This window comes from Vulpes vulpes, chromosome 5 (assembly GCF_048418805.1).
Source record: "Vulpes vulpes isolate BD-2025 chromosome 5, VulVul3, whole genome shotgun sequence".
NCBI classification, from domain to species: domain Eukaryota; kingdom Metazoa; phylum Chordata; class Mammalia; order Carnivora; family Canidae; genus Vulpes; species Vulpes vulpes.
In genome coordinates this window covers 127,719,890-127,746,341 of record NC_132784.1, presented here as the reverse complement: position 1 = coordinate 127,746,341, position 26,452 = coordinate 127,719,890, and the positions used below count along the sequence as shown (strand labels likewise).

Sequence of the window (26,452 nt, the reverse complement as noted above, 5' to 3'; positions counted from 1 at the left end):
ATATACAACGATGAAGTCTAACCAACTAGGAGGGAAATTACAGTTTAAAACTAAGAAAGTGAATCATTTTGGTAAATAATTTATTCCACCAGTATTGATTTGTGCCAGACACTCATCTAGTTGCTTTAAATAGATCAGTGAACAAAACAAGTAACCAGTCTTGGCTGTGTGAAACTTAACTTTCTAGTGAAATAGAGCTGGTTTAGATATGTAAGTTGACTAATACTATGGAAATTATGCCTGAGAATAGAATGTAAATGTTATGAACCTGAACAAAATAAATATAACTGAACAATCGTGAACAGGTCACAGAAAGCACATGGGTACTAGTTTTTTGGGAATCATCAACTTTTACTTTTTTTTTTTTTTTAAAGATTTATTTATTTATTCATGAGATGGGACTCGATCCCAGGACCCTGGGATCACAACTTTAGCAAAAGGCAGATGCTCAACCACTGAGTCATCCAGGTATCCCTTTTATTGTCTAAAGTTGAAAAGCAGTTAAAAATATTAAGCATAACAACTCCAACTTCTGAGAGGTTTTCATAATTTCTTAACCTACAAAGAGCTTTTAGAACGTAGCACCCCTACATTAAAGAAAAAAGTTTTCTACTTCATATTCTTTTGTTGCATCAAATTCAAGTAAAAGTCATTAAAATTAGAATATTTTAATTAAAAATAGCATCTATCATAGGGCAGTCAGGGTCTAACCAGAAACTGCTTCAAATATTTTCAGTGAGGGAATTTAGTGCGAGGAATTGATGATACAGCTAATAGAAAAGCTGAGAAGCCAAATATAACCAATGAGATAACCTGGTGATTGGTTTAAGAGCCAGTAGCCACTGAGGCTGAAGGGACAAAGGGAGAAAGTGTTCCCCGAGTCACAGGAGAGCCGGGGGTGGGTAGAGAAAACACGGCTGGCTGCCCCTCAAGAATAAGCACTTGCTTCTCCCTTTCCTGTACCTTCTCGTTTCCCAGTAGTCTTCCATTAGTTGACCCCAGCCAGATGCCAGCCTGTTAGGATCAAAACCCGAGCAGTACCGATGGAGTAGAGGTAGGGCAATGAATGGGCATACAGGCCTTGGTCACATGTAGAGTACCCGGTTATTCTTCTAAAAGTATTGCTACCTATCTCCCCATATAGACATACATATAGCTGCACTTACTGTGTACCTAGTATTACTAATAGTTTACCCGGGGCAGCCTGGGTGGTTCAGCAGTTTAGGGCCACCTTCAGCCCAGGGCCTGATCCTGGAGACCTAGGATCAAGTCCCACGTTGGGCTCTCTGCATGGAGCCTGCTTCTCTCTCTGCTTGTGTCTCTGCTTCTCTCTCTCTCTCTCTCTCTCTCTCTCTCTCTCTCTCTCGTCTCTCATGAATAAATAAATAAAATATTTTTAAAAAATAGTTCTATGTAGACTGATTTTGAGTGATTCTTGCAACTTTATATTTTTCTGCACTGTTTGAGGATTTTCTTTTAAGTTGGAATTTAAAAATTTTCATCCACATATTTTGATGAGACCAACAATGAACGTAAGTTTAAAACTATGGTAAATTTAGGCAGAGTTCTAAGATTATAAACATACAGTGTTTTCCAGTATTGCTACCGTGTAATAATATGGTAATTTCTTTTTTTTTAATATGGTAATTTCTGCAACTGATCAGCTTTCTGATTCTACTCAGGTAAGAAGTTTGAATTAAATCTGAGGCCATTGGGACGCCTGGGTGGCTCAGCCGGTTGGCCCCTGCCTTGGGCCCAGGGTGTGATCCCAGGGTCCGGGATCAAGCCCACATCGGGCTTTCTGCATGGAGCCTGCTTCTCTCTCTCTCTCTCTGTCATAAATAAATAAAATCTTAAAAAAAAAATAAATCTGAGGCCATTAATTATGCCTTATAATTTTGTAATAGCATTTCTCCCATTTCACTGGTAAATATCTTTGTAGATCTTAAGAGTTAATAGGGACACAATGTCATTATCATGTTGTCTCTTCAAAAAGTCAGTGTCCTGAGGGAAAATGTGTAGGAGGACTTTTCTAGATGAATAAGACCAAAAAGCTATACCAACTAAATGCAGTGCCTAAAGCTTCATTTGATCCAAATTCAGAGGGAAACAGCTATAGAAGATATTGGGGAAATTTCAATATGAATTGGCTAAAAGATGATATAAGGGATTTATTTTCATAATAATGATATTTTGGGGGGATCCCTGGGTGGCGCAGCGGTTTGGCGCCTGCCTTTGGCCCAGGGCGTGATCCTGGAGACCTGGGATCGAATCCCACATCGGGCTCCCTGCATGGAGCCTGCTTCTCCCTCTGCCTGTGTCTCTGCCTCTCTCTCTCTCTCTCTCTGTGACTATCATAAATAAATAAAAAATAATTTTAAAAAATAATAATGATATTTTGGTTAGATGCATGCTGGTGGGTAGAAAATCATGATGTCCACGAGATACTTTGAACAAAAAATATATAGCTAGGTAGGCATATAAACGTGTAGATAAGGCAAATGTGGCAATTAATCCAGGCAGTGGTGTTCTGTTTTCTTCTTTCAACTTTTCTGGTGTTTAAAATACTATATAATAAAAAGGGAAAAAAAACTCCAGACAAACCCATTTGCAACAAAAATACATGTAAGCCAAAGAAAACAATATCTGGTGTTATGGACTGAATCTTTGAGTCCCCCCCCCCAAAAAAAAATTCAAAGGATGAAGCCTTGACACCCCCAGTGTGTTGGTGTTTGGAGGTGAAGCCTTTGGGAGGTAATTAAGAGTAGACAAGGTCATGCGGGTGGTCATCCCTCATGATGGGATTAGTATCCCCTATAGGAAGTGTCACCAGAGAACAGGTCCCTTCTCTCTTTGCACATTCGGCAATGAAGGGCCATGTGAGCATGCGGTGAGAAGGAAGCCAGGAGAGCGCTTTCATCAGAGCCTGACCGTGCTGGCACCCTGTTCTCGGACTCCTAGCTTCCAGAAGAGTGAGGAAATATATTTCTGTTGTTTAAGCCCCCAGGCCCCAGTATTTTGTTATGGCAACCAGAGCTGATTAATACATTTTGGTATCAGGAAGTGGGTGCTGCTATATCAAATACCTAAATATGTGGAAGTGGCTCTGGAAACCTTGGAAGATCTTTGAGGTGCGTGCTAGGCATGTGGACATTAAGGGTGATTCTGGTAAGGTTGCAGAGAAATGAGCATGTAATCGGGGGAATGTTTACTGGAGGAAAAGCAAGCCTTTATTGTAAAGTGACAATTTGGCGAGACTTGTGTTTTGGTGTTTTGTGGAAGGTAGAACTTGTGATGAAATTGGATACTTAGGTTTCCAGCAATGAACAGAGGAGCAGCTTAGTTCCTCCTGACTGCTCATAGTGAAATGCAAAATGGGAGGGATGAAGGAGTGAAGCGAAGAGGAACCAGAATTTGATTTGGGAAATTCTCAGCCTATCCATATTGCATAAAATGAGAAAGCTTTTTTTGGAAAGGACACTAAAGGTGAGGCTCAGCGGTCATCTGACCCTGATCATGGGTGCCGTAATTTGTGGACTTCATCAGCCGTCCCAACAGAAGCCTGACATAGAAATAGGATTGTACCAGCAGAGACACTGCCAGTGTGAACTGAAGGCAATAGAAAAGACAAGGTGGAGTGAAGGATGGCTATTGGACGCCTTGGACTTTACAGGATGAGACTCTGGGGCTATTTGGCCCTGGTTGTGTATGCTGTCCTTCAAGAACAGAGAAAAAGGGTAGCCCTGGTGGCGCAGCGGTTTAGCGCCGCCTGCAGCCCGGGGTGTGATCCTGGAGACCCGGGATCGAGTCCCACATCAGGCTTCCTGCATGGAGCCTGCTTCTCCCTCTGCCTGTGTCTCTGCCTCTCTCTCACTCTCTCTGAATGAATAAATTAATAAATCTTAAAAAAAAAAAAAAAAAAAAAAAACAGAGAAAAAGGACCTGACTGGTGATTTCAGAGATCAGCAAGGCTGCCTCCACCTCGGTTTCAAAGACAAGACTGCTCAGCAAAGCTGCATGGACAGCACCCCCACCGAGAGCCATATGGGGGCGGCGCTGTCCACCCCACCCGGGGCGGCGGGGAATGGGGGGTGGGGGGTGCTCTAGTGGGCCCTGGAGGGCAGAGTATTGAACCAAAGTGGATTATTCTCCAGCCTTAAGAGCTAATGGAATTTGCCTTGCTAAGTTCTGGACTTGCTTGGAACCCATCACCTCTTCCTTCTTTTCTATTTCTCCCTTTGGAAATGGAATGTCTATCCTACACCTGTCCTACCATTGTGTTAGGGAAGTGCATAACTTGTCTGGTTTCACAGGTTCACAGCCAGAGAGGAATTTCACCTCAGGATGATTCCTATCTAGAGCCTCACCCATACCTAATCTAGATGATACTTAGATGTGACTTTGGGCTTTAGACTTCAGAGTTGATGGAATGAGGGAAGACACAGAGTCATTGGGGTGGAATGAATGTGCTTTGCATATGATAAGGAAGTGAATTTTAGTGGTCTAGGGGCAGAATATTCCAGGCTGAATATCTATGCCCTCCCCAAATTCGTATTTTGAAGTCCTGTCCTTCAACGGGATGGTGTTTGGAAGTGGAGCCATTAAAAGGCAATTAGGAGTAGATTGACATGAGGGTTAGGGCCCTTGTGATAGGATTAGTACTCTTAGAAACAGAGACAGCCAAAGAACTGGCTCTTGTACATGCATCCAGGAAAGGCTCCGTGAGCCAGAGAATTCTCACCAGAACCCAACCACCAGATCTCCAACTTCAAGCTTCCAGAAATGTGAGGAAATAAATTTCTGCTGTGTAAGCCACTCTGTCTGTGGTACTTTGTTATGGGAGCCCCAGGTGACTAAGACATCTGGGAATGACTCGATTTTCCCAAGTTAACGTAGAAAAACCCTGACAGCACCAAGAGATCTACTCCACAGAAGAAAGGCACTCCTGTGAACTGAACTTCTCGTTGAGATGGTAGAGAGTGATACCGTCCTCCTTTGTCAGGAATAAAGGCTCCTGATGCTTAGAGTGGAGTCTGAGCTTTCTTACTTTGATGTGTGGGGCAGGAGAGCATCAGCCCTCACCCCACTTAAGTTATCCCACATACTGTGAATATTTGCTTGTCTCGCAACAAAAGACGAAATGCAGGCCTGGCCCACCTGCATTGTGGACACCAGAGGAATTTAGGACACCAGAGGAATGAACCTTGTCTGCCCAGTGTCCAAGTGCGGAACATTTCTTTGGCCCTTCCTAATGCCTCCAGGGACAACTGAGCCACTTCCTTGGATCCTGTTAGGAGCTAAGTCCTCCTAGCCACCTCCCAGGTGCTAAACCACACCATCAACAGCAGTATATAAACGCGTTGCGCTGAATTCTTCATTAACAGAGTGTACTCAGTATTTCAGCTCAATAGGTAAGGGCTTGGACTCCAAATGTCGCTCTGCCATTTACCTCCTGAGAGGCAACTCTTAAGGCTTCCTTGTCTCAGTTTCCATATTTTGCAAAATGGGGGTAGTGGTTCCCACCTCTTAGTATTGTTTTGGAGATTAAATTAGTCAGTGGATTTAAGTAAATTAGCATCACATCCAACACACTGCCTAACCAGAATAACCGTTAGCCAGCTTCATTTTCATCACTACCTTTGGCAGGTAGATAAAAATTCTAGACTCGAAGCTGTTTTGGAGACGATGTCCGCTAGGTGGCACCAGCCACAGGTAAATAAAATCTCCCACATCCACAGTATTTCTTTCATGAGTTTGGAAGTTACGGAGGAGACAGAGATTAATTCTGCAATGGTGATAAGGCAATATGCACACACGATACAGTTGGCCCCAAAACTAAGGGTTTGATTCATAGTAATTTCCTAAAGCGATCATCTAAAACAATTACAAGTCAAACATGTTCTGGTTTGATTCCCAGACCCTAGGAGATTCTGATGCTGGGGATCCACAGAGAAATTTTGGACAAACGTTCCTAATTCTGTTTCCAGGTGTGGTGTGATGCTGGGTCAGGTCTGGGTAACAACTGGGGCTTTTTTGCAGAGGTCAGTTCCTCCAGCTTTGGTTCTGCTGAGCTGGGTATGATTAGAGAATGAGCCTGCTGGAAGCCAGAGATCTCTGTGTGCTGTGGAAGGAAACTTCTGGAAGGACAGAGAAGGGAACAGATTGCCAACGTAGGGGCAGAAACTTGGTTGGAAGTGCAGAAGAGTTCAAATAGGGCTTTTCGAAAGTTTTCCTGTGTGATAAGGAATATCAACAGGGCTTTGCAATTACATGAGCTTTTCTGACATCTGAGAAGATGATCTCAAGGTAGATAGAGCAAGAACAAAATAGGCTGGGCGTTTGAGTTACAACACTCTATTACTTTTCTTTCTTGTCATTCCCTTCTGTTTATCCCTAAGCTTTCAAATAAAATCTTACTTCAGATATCTTAGTTATATTTTAGGGAATTAAGGGAGACGTTTGTGTCCATCTCTGGGCTGAATTATTGCACTTCCAGAAGTAGGGTGATAGGGTTTGTGCAATGTGAACATACTCCATGGAAATCCTCACTAATACTTAGAGAAATCAGATAAAAAGTCTGGAATTCCTACAATTTCATAAGATAGATTTTGTCATATGAATATCAAAGAGCAGGACAATCCACGACAATTGGCCGTGATCACACCCTGAGCCAGCTGAAGACCTAGGAGCTACAGGCGGATCCAGAGCTGGGAGGCGTTGACAAAGCTTAACAGTGCAGAAGTGAAGAGGATCTGGAAAGAAATGCGGAAGAGTTGGCTAAGAGGAGAAGTTGAGAAGAGTAGTTTGGGAAGTGATGTTTCTGCACTTCATGCTCAGAAAGAAAGGCCCACCCCCTTGGACTTCCTGACCTCTACCCCCACCTGTCCTTACTTCCTTTGTGTGTGTGTTGGGGGGCAGGTCAACACTCCTGGTTCTGTAAATAACCAAATCTACTCTAGTCCACGCCCCACCCGCTACCCTTTCTCTTGCATCTTCACTTCTCTCTTTGCTGGCTCTGTTCTCACATACAAAAAATGTTGAAGTCTCTACCTTTTAAAAACCGAAACTGTTCATTTTGCATCTTATAGTTCACTACCTTGTTCTTTCTTCCCTTTGCCACAGCTTCTGGAAGGAGCCATCTCGGCCGCCTCTCTTCCCTTGCTCCTCCCTCCCTGCAATCTGGCCATTTAGCCAACACCTGACTGCAAACGCTCCTCCTGAGGTTACCAGTGAAGTTCACATCTGTGTCGTTGGGTGGGTCTCAGCCCAGGTCTCACTAAGCTATCAGCAGCATTTGCAACTTTATTTATTTATTGTATCAATAATGAAGTAATGTATGTTATATAATTATATAGATAAAATAATTTATATAAGATTATGTAAATACAATTATTCAGTAACTATTGAGTACCTACTATTGACTGACACTGTTCTAGGTCCTGTGGTGTAGAGGTAGATGAGGTCCTGTCTCAAGGGTGTAGCCAGGTTGTAACATAAGAGTTATCTGTCCCGGGCCACGTCAAGAGGCATGGTGAGCCCCACGACTTTGGTTGATGGGACAGCATGTCCTCATACAGGTGCCAACCTTTGACTAACTACTCTGCTTGCTTTGCAATGGGAATTTTAGACTGCTTGCTCCAATGTTATTTTCATCATATTAACTCTTTTATCAACAACACTCTCTTAAAGTTGCTGAAAATGTGATACTTTGAGAGGAAATAACCACCGCTTATGCTTCTCAATCCTTATCCCCTCCCCTACCTAAGCTTTCCTTGTATCTTCTTGCAACTTGCTTTGTATTGGAGTGGGGAGACACTCACAGTGTACAGGTAAACATTAATTAGAATTGTAAATGCCCTATCACTTCTTAGTCTTTTGGCTAAGATCAAGTGTAGATAATTGGTTTTTTTGTGGGTTTCTTTTTTTAAGATTTTATTTATTTAGTCATGAGAAACAGAGAGGCAGAGACCTTGGTAGAGGGAGAGGCTCTCCTGTGGGGAGCCCAATGTGGGACTCAATCCCTGGACTCCAGGATCACTCCCTGAGCCAAAGGCAGATGCTCAACCACTGAGCCACCTAGGCTTCCCTCAAGTGTATAGAATTGCAAATGATGTGAAGGAAACTGGGCAGGGCAATGTGATAGAAGGCACTACTATGATCTGAATGTCAGTGTCCACCCCCACCCCCTATTCATATTTGGAATCCTAACCCCCAAGGTAATGGTATTAGGAGATGGGGCCTTTGCAAGGTGATCAGGTCTGAGGACCAAGCCCTCATGAATAGTAAGATTAGTGCTTTTGTAAAAGAGACCCCACAGAGATCCCTTGCCCTCTTGCTCCATGTAAAGGACACAGTGAAAAGTCACTAGAGCAAGTTAAGCACTGATAGATCTGACTCAGTGGAGAGACAGGAATTGAGAGTCAGAATGGTTCTGCCACACAGGTGGAGGAGTTCGCTTTGACAAGAGCAGAAATACACATATCTTTTAAGGCTCTTCCCCTTAGTCATAACAGTGTCACTTCACTTTCCCCTTCTTCTGCGACTGTTACTTCTTACTCTCCTTTTCAGACCCCTCTTTAAATTTGGTTGTCATCATGGTTCTGATCACAATTGTCTTTGAATTATCATCTACATTTCCCTTAGACCATCTTATCCCTAACCATACTGGCCTAGACCCCTCTCTTGGACTTCACACTCTCGTGCCCAAATGTAGATATATATTTTTTAATCTCCCAAATTCTACCTCTAGCCCAGACCTACCCTTTGACCTCCTGTTTTATGTTTTAGTGGCTTATTTGACACTTCCATTTAGATAGAAGAATCTTGAATTTAATGTGTCCAAAATTGGGATTCTTGGGTCCCTCGTACACACACACACACACACACACACACCCCACACAAAACTAACGATGGGGAGGGCGTTCATTGATGGGCCATATTTCAACTCTTTTTTATAACCTGTACCCTATTCTTAAGTAATCTCTATGCTCTGTGGGGCTCAGACTCCACACCCTATGTCACATGCTCCATCCACAGAACCAGCCAGGTGCCTCTTTATTTTAATGTACCCCATTCTTTGATACTAACCTTGGAAGTTTTTTCATTCTTATGGAACTATCATAGTGATGTCACTAGAGCTTTATCAATACTTCCAGCCCCCTTCCTTTCCTAGACATTTGGGAGATTTATATTTATCCACCTCCTTGCAGTTGGTGAGGGCAGTTACTGTGACCACTGAAATGTGGGGGGAAACTACACATATTGCATCTGGGTGGAAATATTTAGGAACAGGTGCACAATTCTCCTTGCTGTTTCCCCCCGCCCCCTTTCTTTGTTGCAAAGTTATCATGTGTTGAGATACAGATGCCTAAGATCAAAACAGCCTGGAATGCTAAACCATCACGTGTAGGAAAATTGCCCAGAGTGTCATTTAGACCTGTAGCAAACTTTGAGCAAGAAAAAAAGAAAGAAAAACTCTATTGTATAAGTCACTGACGTTTTTGCTGTGTTTTAGTTCTGAAGTGTGTGCATGTTGTGTGTATATTTTAGGTGACTGCAGTATAATCGAACCTATCCTGATGCTAGAAGTGCTATGCAAATGCACAAAAGCCCCCACTTCCAACTAGCTGACCACTGCTAGCCTCTCCTAAGTAGAAATTCTGGAACTGCCCCCTAAGCGTCCCTCTTTACCCCTCCCCAATTTCAGTTATCATCACCATCCACTTAATTGCTCAATTCTGAATCCAAAAACAGGGATTATCTGAATGCCTCCCCCTTCCTCACTCGAGTAAAACTCACCGTTTCCTGAAGTGTGTCTTAGATCTGTCCTGGACAGCTGCAGTTGCCTTCTTCCTGTTCCTGTTTCCAGTCTTGGGATCTATATATATATCATATATATATATGATACCTTCAAGTTCAGAAGTTAATAAAGGGTCCGTAGTAAAACTTGTGCCTCCCACCTCTGTCCCTGGCCACCTGGTTCCTCAGCCCACAGGCAACCACAGTGACCAGATCCTTCGGGATCCCTTCAGAGCTACCTGCACACAGAAACCAACAAGTCTGTGTTGCGTGTCTATTGGAGTAATCTTCCAGAAACACAAACTGACCACCCCCCCAACTTAAAGCTTTTCACTGACTTTCCATTACAGATTCTTGAGTGTTTAGGACCCTGCACTGGCAGTCTCCTCAGTCTTGCTGATCTCTCCATTCCAGATAACCCCTGCTGTGTTGAAATCATCCCCACCTCAGGGCTCTTCCCTAGGCCGGTCCTTCTGCTTGGACAGTTTTCCAGCAGATCTCTGCACGCTAATTCCTTCCTTAAGGATTACCTCCTCGGGGAGAGTGCACAGCCTTCGCACCCCTGTCCTTCCCTGTCACGGGAGGCCCTCTATTTGTTGCCTTCAAGCCTCTACGAGTAGTTGTCATATACGATGTTTACCTGATTATTGATGGTCTCTCTCCCACATGAGACTATAAGTTCCACGAGAATAGAGGTTGTGTCCTGTTCGGTTTACCACTCACTGTATACGCAGCTTCTAGCTCTGCGCCTATCACAACATAGGTGCACAGTCAACACTTGAATGAATGAATAAGGAACTAATGGAAAAAGTAGTGTCTGAAAAAAGAAAAAAAAAGAAATTTTAAAGAGGAACTAGCTTCAACAGTGTAAGCAGGCAAATTTGGCCTCCATACTGTTTCTCCCCTGAGTATAGATCTTAGACTTTTACCCTGAGCTTCCTCACTGTGTGGTTGGCTATGTCTCTGGGTGGGCCAGCCACCCAACACGAGAAGGGAAGAGAAGGAAGAGAAGAGCAAAACACCACCCCAAAAGGTTCAAAGCCTTGAGTTCTTTGGGAGGAGGTGGCAGCAAGCAGAGAGTGCTTGTTTCCCAGACCTTGGATTTTGTCATAGACATTTAATAACTAGTGGAAACAGAAATATTAAGCAGTCACATCTTCCTTGGTTTTAGGGACCAAAAGTCCTCTTTTTGGTGGATTTGTTTGTTTTTAAGCAAGTAACACCAGAAAAGACAGTGACTCCCACATTGAAACAGCAGCATGTCTGTAAGGAATGTTAACTCCGCAATCGAAAATCAGGGTCTACTTCTGCCTTAAATGTTTTAATATAGCACATGCTTTCCTCATTACTTTTATGATTACATTTAATCATTATAGATAATAGGATACTAAAATTGCCTTAAGGATAAACTGGAGAAATAAAAATCGCATCCCTTAAACAAGCTCTTTAAGTCACAAAAGCTAATTAATATGTCCACTTTCACCTGTCACTCGCTCCTTGGAAAATAAACAATAAAGCTTCATTCATCTCTACTTTAATTTCACCTTCGGAATTTGTCGCTAGGTGTCCAGGTCAGCTGATTGGATTAGGGAGGTAATGTGACCCAGCCACTTGGCCTTTATCTCTCACCAGAGCAGAGGATAAAATCCAAGTTCTTTAATGTGCTCTACAAGGCCCCTTATAACCTGGCCCAGTTCCCCACCCCCACCCCAGCCTCACTGCTCACCACTTCTTTCCTTACTCAAGTGGAGAAAGGTCATGGGCTCACAGGTGTGTTTTAATGGTGCAGATCTCTCCTGTTTTCCTGAACACTGCTGTGCTGGGGTAGAGAAGGATGCCTAGGCCTCCTTTTGTATATGTATAGACTTGGAGGAATGGGTTCAAAACGATCCTCTTTGCTAGATTGGCCACAAACTGATGAGCAAGGAAGTGAATTCACCTGGAAGGGGTAGGGTTGACTGCTTTGATCAACATGCAAGGATCAGAACCCATCCTCAGCTGCATGGCAGGACCACCTAGTTTACAGGTGCTTTGAAGGGAGCTGCAATGAACTGCATGTGTCTCCCTCAAATTTATGCATTGAATCCATAATCCCAATGTAATGGTATTTGGATGAGGTACGTTTAAGAAGTAATTAGGTCAAGAGAGTGAAGCCCTCACGATGGGATTAGTGCCCTTATAAGAAGAGGCCAGTGAGCTAACTGGGTGAGGATGAAATAAGACAACTCTCTGTAAATGAAGAAGAAGGCTCTAGCCAAGAACCTGACCAACTGGCACACCAATCTCAGACTTCTAGTTTCCAGAACTGTGAGAAATAAACAGTCTGTTTCTTAAGCCATCCAGTGTATGATAATTTGTTACGGCATACTGAACTAAGACAAGAGCCATACCTGGTCTCCCTCCTGAGGAGCCCCCACCAACTTATAGCACTGGTTGGTCAAGGATTTGTGCCATTCTTTTACATCTAAACGGTGACCTTTTCAGATCCTCCTGCTGTGAGGTTTGGAGTTCCTCCATGACTGGGATGAAAAATGAAAAAAAAAATGCCAACAAATTCTGAAATAGAACATTAGGTTGTCAACTTACCTAGGCTGTAGGAAGTATATCAGAGGAGCTCCTGTAAACAAGGACTCAGGATATCCTTGTTTGGCCTTAAGTCTGGGAGTAGGGTCATGTGAAGAGGTATATCTGTGCTTGGAGTGCTTTTTTTTTTTTTTTTAAGATTTTATTTATTTATTTGAGAGAGAGAGAGCGGGAGCAGGAGGGGCAGTGGGAAAGGGAGAAGCAGACTCCCCTCTGAGCAGGGAGCCTGATGTGGGGCTTGATCTCAGGACCCTGGGATCACGACCTGAGTCAAAGGCAAACGCTTGACTGAGCCCCCCCCGAAGGCGTCCCTCGAATGCTTTTTAAAATGGGCCCTCAGAAGGAGCCTTGTGCTGAAGGTGCAGTTAACCATCTTGATGTGGTGGGGTTTATATGAAGCTGTACATGGGATAAAACTGTATAGAGCTACACAAATGAGTGTATATGTAACGGGCGAAATGTGAATAAACTCTTTGGTTTGTACCAGTGCCACTGTCAAGAGTTTTATATTGTACTTATTATAGTTATGCAAGATGTTAACACTGGGGGAGGCTGGGTGAAAGGTACATGGGAACCTCGCTGTACATTCTTTGCAAATTCTTGTGAATCTGTAATTATTTTAAAAAGTTGTTTTGCTTTGCTTTGTTTCAGTTGCGCAGGGGATACTCAGAATACTGGAGCACTTGGTCTAAAACAGTGCTTTGGGGATGACCTTTAAGCTAGATCTCATGACCTCTCCATGACCAGGCCCAAAGATGTCCCCAAAGAAAAGAATGAAGTGGGCTACCTTTGTGAGCAGATTCAAAATGAGCATAGAGTCTAGGAGAGCCTTCTGCTCCCTGAAGCTCTGCGTGCATCCAAGTGAATCCCCAGCCCCTTTTCTGGAAAGCTGTAGGGTGAGCAGGCAAATAGGGCAGGTGAGCTGTGGTAGGCCCCAGGAATAGGCCTGCAAGCCCAGGAAACTCTAAACAACTGCACACTAATCTGATTGCCATTCCCAAGCCTATTGGCCTTGTTCAGCATCACTGCAGCTTAATTCAGTCTTCCAACTATTTATTAAACACCTACTGTGCATGTGGCACTTTCACTCCTTGCCTCACACCGTATATAAAAATCGACTCCAGATATGTATCTAAATGTGAAAAGTAAAACAAAGTTTTTGTTAGAAAACATAGGAAAATATCTTCATTATCTTAGACAAAGATTTATTAAACTATATACCAAAAAGGAAAAAAAAAAAAAAGCTAAACATTAAGGAGAAAAATGGTAAATTGAACTACATTAAATTTGTTTAAAAATGCATGATTTTTATGCATTTTCAAATATGAAAAGCCAATCTACAGAATATGATGTGGGACCATAAGCAAACGGTCAAGAAAGAAATCTTGAGGTATTTTCAGTGCAAAAAAGTGCTTTTAATATAGCACAGGGACAGGGCCCATGAATAGAGCTGCCCTGGGATTGTGAGAAATGACTGATTATACACTTTTTTATTACTGGGGGTTAGGAATAGCGTTAAGTCTCTAGGGAACTTGGAAACAAAGCTTCTAGGACTTCGAGGGACTAGCTACTGTTAAGGTTATTTACTACTGTGTACTAAGCCACTGGTCATGAGACCCTTCAGATATATATCAGTGGGTCATATGTTTGCAGGATGATTGCTAACATATCCCGGGGTGAGGGATGTTTACGATTATCAGAGGAAAGTAACACCAGAGCAAAACTAAGGCGGTAAAACATTAAAGGGAGTCCTTGAGGGAGCTCTAAGAGTGTTACAGCGTGTATGCTTCAGGAATTCTGCATGGGGACCGGGAACTGCAGCAAAGTCCAACCTCTGTTCCTTTTTCTCCCATCAAATAGAATAAGGTATTTGTAATATATATTTCTACCTGCTGGGAAGAACGAATTTCCTCTGCCCTTCAAGAGCCTTCTAGCCGGACAAAGAATCAAATTGATGTAAGACAGCTTAACAGGAGAATATTAAATTTAATTTCGTATATACAAGGAATCCACACAGACATGGAGATTCCAAAGACAGGCAAAAAGAGATACATATGTCATTCTGCACTAAGGAGAAGGAGGTAGGGGTCTGATGCTTCATTGGGATGGAATGCAATTCACAGGAAGATGAAAAAGAGTAAATCTTTGTTAAATGTTTGCAGGGCCACTCAGAAACTACAGGACACAGAAAACTTTGATCAAACAGGCCTTGCTAGGCCTCTCCCTGTCTATCCTACCTAGTTCATATCAAAATATAGTTATGGTGATAGGTCTCTTCCTGGAGTACATCTTCTGTCTAAATTCTTCTAAGCAGTTGTGGGGGAGGTAAAGAGCTTTTCCAGAATCTGTTGGGTTTTGATTGCTTTTACCTCAAAAATAATCTTCATGCCAAAGTGGCCCATTTTGGGGCAGCCTGTCCTTGGCCCTTACATAACATATTAGTGAGGACTATATAGTATCCTCACTGTACAATCTTACAAGGCCATTAGAAAAAGGCAGATGACTGAAAAAAACAAACTGGTGAATGGTTTGGGCAGATGATTCACAAAAAGGGATATTTAAATAATAATAAACATCTGAGAAGGCACTCAAATTCTTTAGTCCTTAGCAAAAGGCAAATTAAAACCACAGTAGGATACTACTACACACCTAGAAGAATGGCTCAAATGGAGGGACATTGCAATGGCTCAGTTGCTTAAGCATCCTCTTGATTTTCAGCTCAGGTCATGATCTCAGGGTCCTGAGATTGAGCAGGAGTCTGCTTAAGGATTCTCTCTCCCTGTCCCTCTGCCCCTGCCCCATCTGTTCAGACGGCACCACATTTAGACATCATTCAGGTGTTTGTAGTTAGCCCTTTGGGCAGTTACTGGGAGGGAGCTTGAGAGGGCTTCTGGGCTGCTGCATATATTCTGGGTATTGACCTGGGTGCTGGCTCTACTAGTGTCCTTGTTTTGTGAAAATTCCTATACTTTGTACACTATACTTTTTATCCTTTTGATACATGCGTTGTAACAGTGTGAAAAGTTTGCTTAAAATAATGAAAATAATTGCACAAGACAAACTGGAAATACTTGGGTAAGAATTATAAGAATTAACTGAGCTCTTTTGCAACGTTTATTGCATGAAAAGTCTTTACAAAAAGACATTTGTGTACAAACAAATAGAAGTGGAGCTATAAAGAATACATCAAAATCATGGCTGTTGAGAGTAATGGCAAACTTAAAATGTAGCATTTTTAGTACATTTAATAATTTTGTTCAGGAAGGACACATCCAAGTAGTATGAAAGGCAACTTTACATTTAATAAAAATATGTGCAAATATTTCCGATGTACATGATTTGATTTTATTGTTACTGAAATTCATATACAACACTGAATCTTATCCTATAGGTTAAAAACATAACAAAAGACAACCTCACTTCAATTTCAAGTAAAATTTTCATTGACAATACAGATTTAAAAGTATGGTTACTATTCACAAAATGCACAGAGAAGACCGTATTCCTAGAGTGAGCTTGGGATCAAGTCAGATAGACTCTGGTCTTATAATAGTCACAAGTGGACCCAAGATTTTACAAAACTCTAGCCTTATTGTAAAATGGAACTTTGGTATTTCCTTTAACTAATAAAAGGGCAGTGCATATTTCCTCTATTAAACAGAGGTATTCATCCATTTTCTGCAAGACTGTTATGTTCACCCTTAGAAGCTTTGTTGCTATTAGAGGCAGGTATTGATGTGGAAATGGGATATTATAATCCTGGTTAGGCTGTTCCCAACAGGGGTCACATCTGTTCTATATCAGCGAAGGACAGTACAACCCATAAATGAAAGAATATTGTAACGTTGCAATCCATTGCAGCTCATTCAAATTTCAATATGCAGAAAGACTTGGGTGATACTTTTAGTTAACCAGTTTGATATGACCACTGATAGTAATCCTTCAGAAGCAGATAACTTACTTCTGATTGTATTTAAGAAGAAACACAAGGATAAGACATGCTGCCTTTAGATAGCCAAACACATCTGGGAATTTCACACATTTGTGCCAAAGGTACAAAATAAATCTCAAGCGGGCAAAACAGTGTCTTACTTGGGGACCTGAGTATTTTTTTCCCTAGAAATTAAGTACAATTTCATTCACTCTGGTGTGAATTATGTGGGAATAGTCCTCGGGACTAAAAGTCTATATTTATATATAATACCTAGAAAATCATTGGCACTCAAAAAAGATTAAGTAAAAATAAAAAATACAAAAGGTTCTGGTTTAAAATATGGATTTTTAAAAACCTATGTATTTTCAATGTATATATTCCAAACCCACTTTTTTGAAGTTCATTTAGAATGATCTGTCTAAAAAAGCTCATTTTAAATATAGATTTATATACAGGACATCCATTTTTTTTTTTGGAAAGGTGGTCAGAATTCTGTTAAAGATCATATATTTCATACACTGCTAAAGTTTTAGAGAAAAATATAGACTAAGTCTTATATCAAAATTGGTTTTTTGTTCAAAATAACACAATTTTTGCATTAGATTTTAAATAGACCATACGTCTATAGACCTGTACATGATGATCATTTCTATAAGCTAAGATAAATAAAAGCTGCATCTTTAATCTAGAGTCTGTCATATATTTTATTTGATCTTAATTGTGATCCATGACAATCATCATCAAAAAAGGATTTCTGCACACCACGATAATCTTATTGCTTCGCTTCTCTGAATCAGTGTTTCTAAAATAGATCAGTCTGGTTCTGTAGTTTTTAAGTGAACCCCCCCCCCTTTTTTTTAAACTCTGGCTACATATCTGGTCACATATAATAACATTGACTATTAACTACTAAGTTTGCATTTTAAAAACTTCATTGATGTATTTACTAAACGTGATAAGACTTTTATGGATAAATGCATTAATAATTAAATTTCTGCATTTATTCAGTGTGACCCTACACCATGGCCAGTGCAGCTAATGGCGATGAAAGTCAGTTAGAAATGGATTTTTCTTTATGATAGTCCTTCCTGGTCCACCTGCCCACAGAGACCGTTTGGGGCACATTTACCCAACTAAACAGAGGTACAGCAGTACCCACGAGAACACTGTTAGCAAACCTGTTGTGGAGGAACAGCAGCTTAACATCAGCAGATCCTGGACATTGCTAAATCACCTGGATAATTCTCCTCACCACTTTGCACATTTTAGAGGTAAGCTATTTATTTTATAAATAAAGCCTTAAAAAAAAATCTTACTGGTTCTCTTTCATTGGCTAAGAGGTTAAAAAAAATCAAAGATTTTAAAAAATCAAATGGAAAGAGAATGAGTGTTTCAAGTCCAAAGAAATAGTCAATGCAGAAAATGTTTGCATAGAAGTCTACCGGTGGGTAAATCTTGCCTTTCAGTCCTTGCTTAGAGTAACCTCCTGAGCCCACTTTCAGGAAGCAAGACTACGCATAGCCTGGGGAAACAAAAGGGAAACAAAGTGTTCATACAAATAAATTGTCCTTTAGTTCACATGATCTTGTTTTTTACAAATATGATTTGACCGTTAGGGTTACTCACATTTACTCATGTGTATGGTAAAAACTTAAATTTGTACCTCATCATTCTTGGATTTATTTAAAAGCAGCGAGTACTATTTATCAAGTACTTACTATGTACAAGAGACTATTATTCTTTTACATGTATCCTTTAATATTTACAGCTCTATAAAGTATTACTATTTCCATTTCACATGAAGAAAATGAAATGAAGACCTGGTGAGTAATTTTCCCTGGGCTACACAGCCAGGAAGTAGTAGATGTGAGGCTGGCATACAAATCTGAATGGTTCTAAAGCTCATACCCTCAAAACCTCTCCACTCTACCCCTTCGCCGTCTCCCGGAACCCAGAACCCCACCTGAATGATCCTCTTATCCATTACCTGAATAATGATACTGTTAGTTTATGAGTCAATCAAAAAATACTTCTGTAATGTGCCAACTTCTTAAGTTCCAATTTGATGAGTTTTTACTCAACTAAGTCAGTCTTATAACCATACTCGTAAACCAGTAAAGCTGGAAGTACTTCTAAGCTCAAGAATGACATTCCCAGACTCACTAAGCTGGTAGGCTAAGGATTCAGGACCTCTGACTTTCACCCTAGCAATGTACTTTCTCCACAAAAATCTCTGCCTGTCATCCTTACTGCCTGAAGGTTGCTCTTCTCAACGTTTTTATCAAGATCTGGAATAAGGCATGCTAGTCAGATTTACATATGGCATCAGCAGGATGGTTAGTTAATATGTTGGGTGATGCATTCAGAATTTGAAAGTATTTCAAAATAAAATCAACAAGATATAATCTAGCAAAAATATGCATAATTCTGCATTAGGGTCAAAAACCAATTACACAAATATGAACGGGGAGCCTAGCTAGACCATCATTCGTGTAAAATGCCCAAGTGTTTAGCTGGCCCCTGCTCAATAGAAGCCAAGATTCCGATGTGGTTGCAATGAAAATAAACACATTTTGAAGTCGCAGTAATAAACATATCTTGGCAAGATCAAGGTAGGTTGTGGTTGCATAATCTTCATGCTGACCTGACTCTACTTGGGAGTGGACAGTGACAAATTTTGTGCCCATGAGGAATAAAGGGAACTAGAGGAATCTAGCCTGGAGTAGAGTCTGGTGGACACATGAGAGCTACTCTCAAATATGTAAGGGCTGTTCAGGAAGAGGGTTTGTGTTGCTAAAGAGGGCAGATCTCCGTCCACTGGGTACTTATTAAAGAAAGGCTGCATCTAGTATTGGAAGCAGAACTAACACTTGGAGACATCCAACCTCGTGACAAAGGCCCTTGAAAAGCTACCACTTGCCCTTATCTTGAGATGTTCACACAAAAGCTAAGTGGACATCCTTAGGGACGGAGTAGGAGAGAAGGAGAGATTTCTGCTGGGCTAGGATGCAGATGTCTTGATATCCCAAGACATCTTTCAACTTTAAAATTCCTATGATCTTCCTTTGTTAGTCCCATTTTACTCTTACTCAGTGGTGGAGCCAAAAAGTTCAGTCAGATAATACATTTAGGTCAAGGTTCCTAGGAAGAGTCTGATGTCCCAAGAGCATTGGCAATACATGGGATCAGCCTCAAATGGAAAGAGTGTCTTGTGTGCTATCATCAGTCAGATGAAGAAAGTTCCATGAGGTTCCTGTCCCTCACATTCTTCTTCTGAAGCTTATGAAACTCCCAGGTTAGAAATCCCCTCTGTCTACCTTACTCCTAATCCCACTGCCCTTAGGTGGGGAAGGAAGGGGACACATGGAGAGGCTTAGGTAAAAAGTCAGTGCCACTATGTTGGCGGCTCCCAGTCACTGATCATGCCTATATGTCTGGGGCAAAAGGTCCCTAAGTACCTAATGTCTTCCAGGGACAATTTTTGTTTTCCATTTTCCCTTTTGTATGAAGCCATCCTTTTGGTATTTCTTAAAAATCATTTTCCCTGAATGGTTTAGTCAGACATCATCACTATTTGTATTATTCTATTCGTCCAAGGTTCAATACAAATTATTTTCTTTGAAAGGAAATAATGATCATACCTCATCCTGGACATCTAGTTCTTCTTCAATCAGCTCTGCTTCCATTAATTCAAGAGGATCTTTACAGTCTTGGATGAGAGTAATCTTGACCAAGAGAACAGAGAATATTTATTGGAAAGATAATGACATCAGCCCCACCCTGATACTCCTCTGAAAATTATTTGAAGCTTTGCTGTAATCTCCATACAGCAAAATCCTGTTCAGCTTTTTTGTTCTTTTACACTTTCCACCTTAGAATGTTTCCTCATACCAATTTTTCACATTCAAGTATGACCTCCCATGGCTCTCCATTGTCTCCCCTCCTTTTCAGCTCTCTTCCCCAGCCCCTGAAGTGCGTACCTCTTAATGGATCACCCTGTCTGCCTAAATGACTCAGCAGTCAATTGTGTTTTTTCCCTTCAGTAGCTGAGCTGAGAGCACTTAGTACACCATTGAGTGTGCAGTGAAGGGCTTGTGACTGATGACAATAAGCAGTCCTCAGTTGAATTGGATGGAAATTAATTTTATTGGAATTGGAAGCCAGAGTGTATGAACCACATTGGTTCAGAAAAGTTCTGCTTTTTAGCAGTAGTATGCAATTTACGCTTCCACACAAAGGGAACCGATAACAATTTGGGCTTTGTTTTAAATATGAAGGATACTTCCTTTTTTCCTTTTTTTTTTTTTTTTTTTTTGATTTTTTAAAATTTATTCATGAGAGACAGAGAGAGAGAGAAGCAGAGACATAGGCAGGGGGAGAAGCAGGCTCCATGCAGGGAACCTGATGCAGGACTCTATCCTAGAACCCTGGGATCACGACCTGGGCCAAAGGCAGATGTTCAACTACTGAGCCACCCAGGTGCCCCCTAAAGTAACTCCAGATGTGTATCAAGGCAAGAGTGATGTTTTGAAGTGCTTTTGAGCTACTTTTCATCTCAGATAACCCAGTTCTCTTTGCTCCTGTGGAAATGCATCAGAGATTAAGTCCCTGTGCAGATGGTCATAACATAAAAGTTAGGGGATAGGTCTAACCACAAGTCGAGGCTATCCTGGAATAATTCTTGTGATGGTCAAATAAAGTGACAGGAAGAGGGTAATATCACTGCATCCACATATCCAAACACCACAAGTTATGTTTCCTGGAGGAAAGGAAAGTACCACAGGCATGATTTATCACCATTTTCTATACATCTACCATGTATGAGGCTTTGTGCTAGACAGGGCACATAAAAGTATAAGGTTCCTGGTGTGAGGGAGGCCAGTAGTGCTCAATCATCTACCCAGTGAACCAAGAAGTGTATGATATAGAAGTACTCAGTTAAACTCAGTCTAATATTTGTTCAGGGTAAAAAAAAAAAAAAAAAAAAAATCCATCCCAGCCAGTCACAATGCCTCCCTGATGGCAGACAAGATTGAGTCTAACGCTGGAAGGGGCACTCTTGGTGGTTTCTATAGCATTCATGGCCTGAGAGCTTGAATCAGAAATAGAGTATAAACAAATAACAAAATAACCATTTCCATGTTGAGAAAGAATTTGACACCTCTTGACACCTCAGTTCTAAATACTTTTAATGCGAGGGTTTTTTTAGATGCTTTATATGATCCTGCTTTATTGCTGTTAACCTATGGGTTAGAGAATTTTAAGTTAGACAGAAAATAGAAAAAGGTTTATGAACTTTCAGAGATCAGCACCTTGCATGTAGCTTGTTGATTTCTCCTTTTTTTTGATTTATGTTTTACTGCTTTTTTTCTTTTATGTATTTAAGATCCACACCTTGGTATTTAGTGCTAATATTTTCCCCAGCAGCATTAAGTGGTCTCTCCACTAACAAGAGCTGAAAACAATAAGGCACTATTGTTTTCTAAATTAATTTTACTTCAGATATCAACTTCCAATCTACAATAAAAATCTACTTATCCTGTTTTTTTAAAAGGAAGCAATTAAAAATATAGCACACCCATGTCACTGGAATAATTACTACTGTTGTTATTTTATAAGTATTTGTTTTATTTGCCCAAATTCACTGAGGGTCCATGAGAGAAGAGGTTCTTGGACCAGGCCCAATAACCCAGCCCAATGACCAGCCCAATGACCCAGTCTGGAATGCTCAGCATTCCAGGGGATGTGTCAGGAGAGTTGACAAACTAGGGAGGCTCATGGGAAACCAGAGTCTATTCTATTTTGTAGGAAATAATTAACTCTAGGATGACTTGTGATTTTTCTTTTTTTCCTTTTTCAAAGATCACTTGTGACCTAATGGATCCTATTTAAAGACATTTATCATCAGGATTTTCCAGATGGCTGAAAATTTAAATTATATACACAATTGTGCATTTGTATACCCAAATCCCAGAAAATCCAAGACTCACCACCTATATTCTAAAAAGGCATTATTACGGCTAATGCCATTTTTTATCAGTAAACCCACACATCATAAAATTGATATGTATGTACTAACAGGTGCTTTCCCATAAATTATCACATTTAGTCGTCATATCAACCCAGTGAGGTAAATGTTTTTATTTCCATTTTAATGATGAGAAAAGTGAGGCTCTGAGAAGTTAAGCAGGTGGCCCCAAATCTTACTAGGCAGATATTCAAACCTAGATTTGTGGAATTTTTGCTCTTTACAGAAATCATGGTAGTTCAGGAAAAATAACCTATGTAGAAAGGTTAAAGGTTTACCGTTTCTAAAATGGAATCTTGAACTTCTCGAGATTTAACCTGGTTCTGTAGATGGAGGACAGCATCATGGACGGTCAGAAAGAATATGTCCTTTCTAATGTTATCATTAAAGAAACCACATTTCTCCAGTTTTTCTATCACATGATCTTCAAAAGAAAGAAATAATGTTTAGTCTCTAGGAAAACACATTTTTGTGACACCAGCTGATATTAAATTTTGTCAGCTCCTCAATTTTCAAAATGTGATCCTGCTCTAAACCGAGTTTCTTTTCTAGAAGCACAAGGAATGGTCATACCATAACTGGTTGTAGTAGACAGTCTTGGCTCCTGACCACATTGTTTTTGCCAGTGTATTCACCCTCATGCTGCTAGGAGCCTGGCAGCTAATGGCCCACAGCTGTGCCCTTCTCTGAAGAATTTTCCTTGGCCACCAGTTTATACCCTAACCTTGGGTGGCCTACGGCCCTTCACTGACTGATATGGGAGTAAAAAGGCTGGCCTCGGGAAGGAGAACCACGTGATGCTCTTCCTGCTGTATGCCCCCCATGGAATCAGGCTAAGGTAGACTTCTAAACCTATGTCTTCTCCCAGCCTCTTCCCCTGCCCTATCCGGCTTCCATCAGCCCCTCATGAATTTCTCATATCTAATATCAACAAATCACTTGTGCAAGAATCCTTATTTCAGGGCCTGCTTCTAGACAACTCAGCCTAAGGACTAGAATTTTCTTACATACATACACTTGTGCATAAACAGACACAGACTCAGACCCTGGAGGATCCTCTACTTCTAAGAGATCTAAGTCATCCCCATGGTAAATTGTCCCCATTGACTCTGCACTGTCATCAAGACATACATTTCTATGGCTTACCAGCTCTACTAAACAAATTGGAAGTAATAATCTTTCCAGATTCAAAAAGGTCCGCAGAATGGGTAGTTTCTATTTGTGATGCTGAAAAATTTTGGAAACTGATGGTTGAAATGGTTGCACACCACTGTGACTGTACTAAATGCCACTGACTTAATTGTACACATCAGCATGACTAAAATGGCAACTTTTCTATTTTACATCTTTTGCCACAATAAAACATAGTTTTAAAAAAGGCTCTTTGAACATCATGTACCCATATTCCAAGGTAGAAGAAAGGGCATGGGAGAAAGTCTTAGGGGTAGATAGATTTATATATGCACTTACCTTGAAGTGATGCAAAGTACACATTTACATCAATTCTCTGAAATTCTTTGACAATCTAAAAATTTAAAAAAGAATTTGTAACAATGAGTGACTTTATCTGCCCATAATTCAGTAACATTCAGTTAGTTGCTCAGGAGAAACTAACATTTTCATGCTTATTCAGGTTTTTGAGGAGAGTTGATTATTGGAGAAAAGTTCATTATTGGAAAACCATAGAGGTGTTCAACCTACAATGATGGTATGATTAGGGATGAAAAGACCTTATTTCCAGAGGTGGCAACATCTAGGGCACAATAATAACACAGTGTTTGACAGCACAGAGCTGCTTAAAAAATATTTTTGGAAGAAAGGAGTACAGGAGGCTTCTTAACATAGCCCCTACTGATTGGAGACAAGAGTATACATTTGTATCTTTGAGTGGAAGATATGGAAGTATGGATATGCGGCCGCTGGATGCCAAATGTAAAAACTGACCTAAAAACTCCACTGTATTTTGACTGTATCATTGTAAATATCCTGATTGTGATTTCTGTACTATAGTATTACAAGTTGTTACCATGGGGAGAAACTGGATAAGGGGTACATAAGATCTCTCTGAATTATTTCTTACAACTCCATGTGAATCTATAATTATCTCAAAATTTAAAATTTAGCTAAAAAAAATTCTAGATACAGCCAAAGCAATCTTGAGAAATAAGAGCAAACAAAGCTGGAGGTATCACAAATCCCAGATTTCAAGATATACTATAAAACTCTAGTAATCAAAACAGTGTGGTACTGGCACAAAAATAGACATATAGGTCAATGGAACAGGATAGATAGCCCAGAAATAAACCCAAACTTATATGGTCAATTAACCTATGACAAAAGAGGCAAGAATATACAATGGGGGAAAAGACAGTCCCTTCAACAAATTATGCTGGGAAAACCGAACAGCCACATGCAAAAGAATGCAACTAGACCACTTTTTACACCATACACAGAAATAAGACCTAAGTATGAGACCTGAAACCATAAAAATCCTAGAAGAAAACATAGGCAATAATTTCTTTGACATCAGCCACAGAAATATTTTTCTAAAAAATGTCTCCTCAGTCAACAGAAACAAAAGCAAAATATAACTATTGAGACTACATTAAAATAAAAGGCTTTTGCACATCAAAGGAAACCATCAACAAAACAAAAAGCCTTTAAAAAAAAAAAAAAAAGAAAAACGAAGCCCAGCAACCTACTGAATGGGAGAAGATATTCACAAATGATATATCCACTAAGGGGTTAATATCCAAAATATATAGAGTTTATATAACTCAGCACCTCAAAACCCCCAATAATCTGATTTAATATGGGCAGAGGACCTGAATAGACATCTTTCCAAAGAAGACCTATAAATGGCCAACAGACAGATGAAAAGATGCTCAGCGTCATCATGGAAAATGCAAATCAAAACCACAACAAGATATCACCTTTCACCTATCAGATTGGCCAGTATCAAAAAGACAAGAAATAACAAGCATTGGCAAGAACGAAGAACGTGAAGAAAAGGGAACTCTTGTGTACTGTTGATGGGAATGTAAATTGGTGAAGAGCCATGTGGAAAAAGAATGGAGGTTCCTAAAAAAATTAAAAACAGAAATAACATATGATCCAGTAATCCCACTACTGGATATTTATTCATCCAAAGAAAATGAAAGCACTAATTTAAAAAGATACATGCAGCCTTTTGTTTATTGTAGCATTATTTACAATAGCCAAAATACGGAAGCAACCCAAGTGTGTGTCAATAGATGAATGCTTAAGGAAGTGGTGTGTACACACACACACACACACACACACACACACACACACACAGAGGAATATTACTCAGCCATAAAAAAGAGAACATCTTGCCATTTGCAACAACACGATGGACCAACAGACACATGAAAAGATGCTCAACATTACTCAAAATGCTAAGTAAAATTAGTCAGCCAGAGAAAAACAAATACCATATCATTTCACTCATGGGAATTTAAGAAATAAAACAAGTGAAAAAGAGACAAAAAACCCCAATGTCTTTTTTTTTTTTTTAACCTGAGTCTTACAAAAAACAAAATGATGGTTACCTGAGGGAGGTGGGGAGTGATGGGGGAAATAGGTGAAGAGAATTAAGAGTAGTACCCTTAAAAATAAAAAAAGAGTAGTACCCTTATCATCATGAGCACTGAGTAATGATGTATAGAATTGTTGAATTATATTGTTTATCTGAAATTAATATAACACTATGTTAGTTATACTTCAATAAAAATGTAAAAATTAAAAACAAAAAAAAAGACACAAGAACTATGGGCAATAATAAACTAGAACTTGAGGGATGCCTGGGTGGCTCAGCGGTTGAGCATCTGCCTTCGGCCCAGGGCATGATCCCAGGGTCCTGGGATCGAGTCCCATGTCGGACTCCCTACATGGAGCCTGCTTCTCCCTCTGCCTGTGTCTCTGCCTCTCTCTCTGGGTCTCTCATGAATAAATAAATAAAATCTTAAAAAAAAAATAAACTAGAACTTGACATTTCTAGGGGGAAAAAAAATCAAGACCTCTACACAAGTATAATGTTTGGAGGAATCATAACTGCCCTTATGGCATTTGAAAGAACTGTTAGGTGT

The 26,452-nt window shown here is 40.4% G+C and overlaps 1 protein-coding gene across 4 annotated transcripts in view; it reads right to left on the bottom strand.

Annotated features, from left to right (window-relative positions):
- Positions 1–15,477: 15,477 nt before the first annotated feature.
- The window catches only part of SLC26A4 (solute carrier family 26 member 4), a 49,112-nt gene continuing 38,137 nt past the window's right edge, over positions 15,478–26,452 (bottom strand). For all 4 annotated transcript variants that reach the window (XR_012001846.1, XM_072759964.1, XM_072759965.1 and 1 more), the window contains 4 exons: positions 23,814–23,868; positions 22,622–22,767; positions 19,957–20,040; positions 15,478–17,837 (listed from right to left, as the gene is read on the bottom strand). Coding sequence is in view for 3 of the 4 variants with exons in the window: in XM_072759964.1 (XP_072616065.1) it covers positions 17,814–17,837; positions 19,957–20,040; positions 22,622–22,767; positions 23,814–23,868 (309 nt within the window). In the remaining variant the exon portion in view is untranslated. The remainder of the gene's footprint in view (positions 17,838–19,956; positions 20,041–22,621; positions 22,768–23,813; positions 23,869–26,452) is intronic.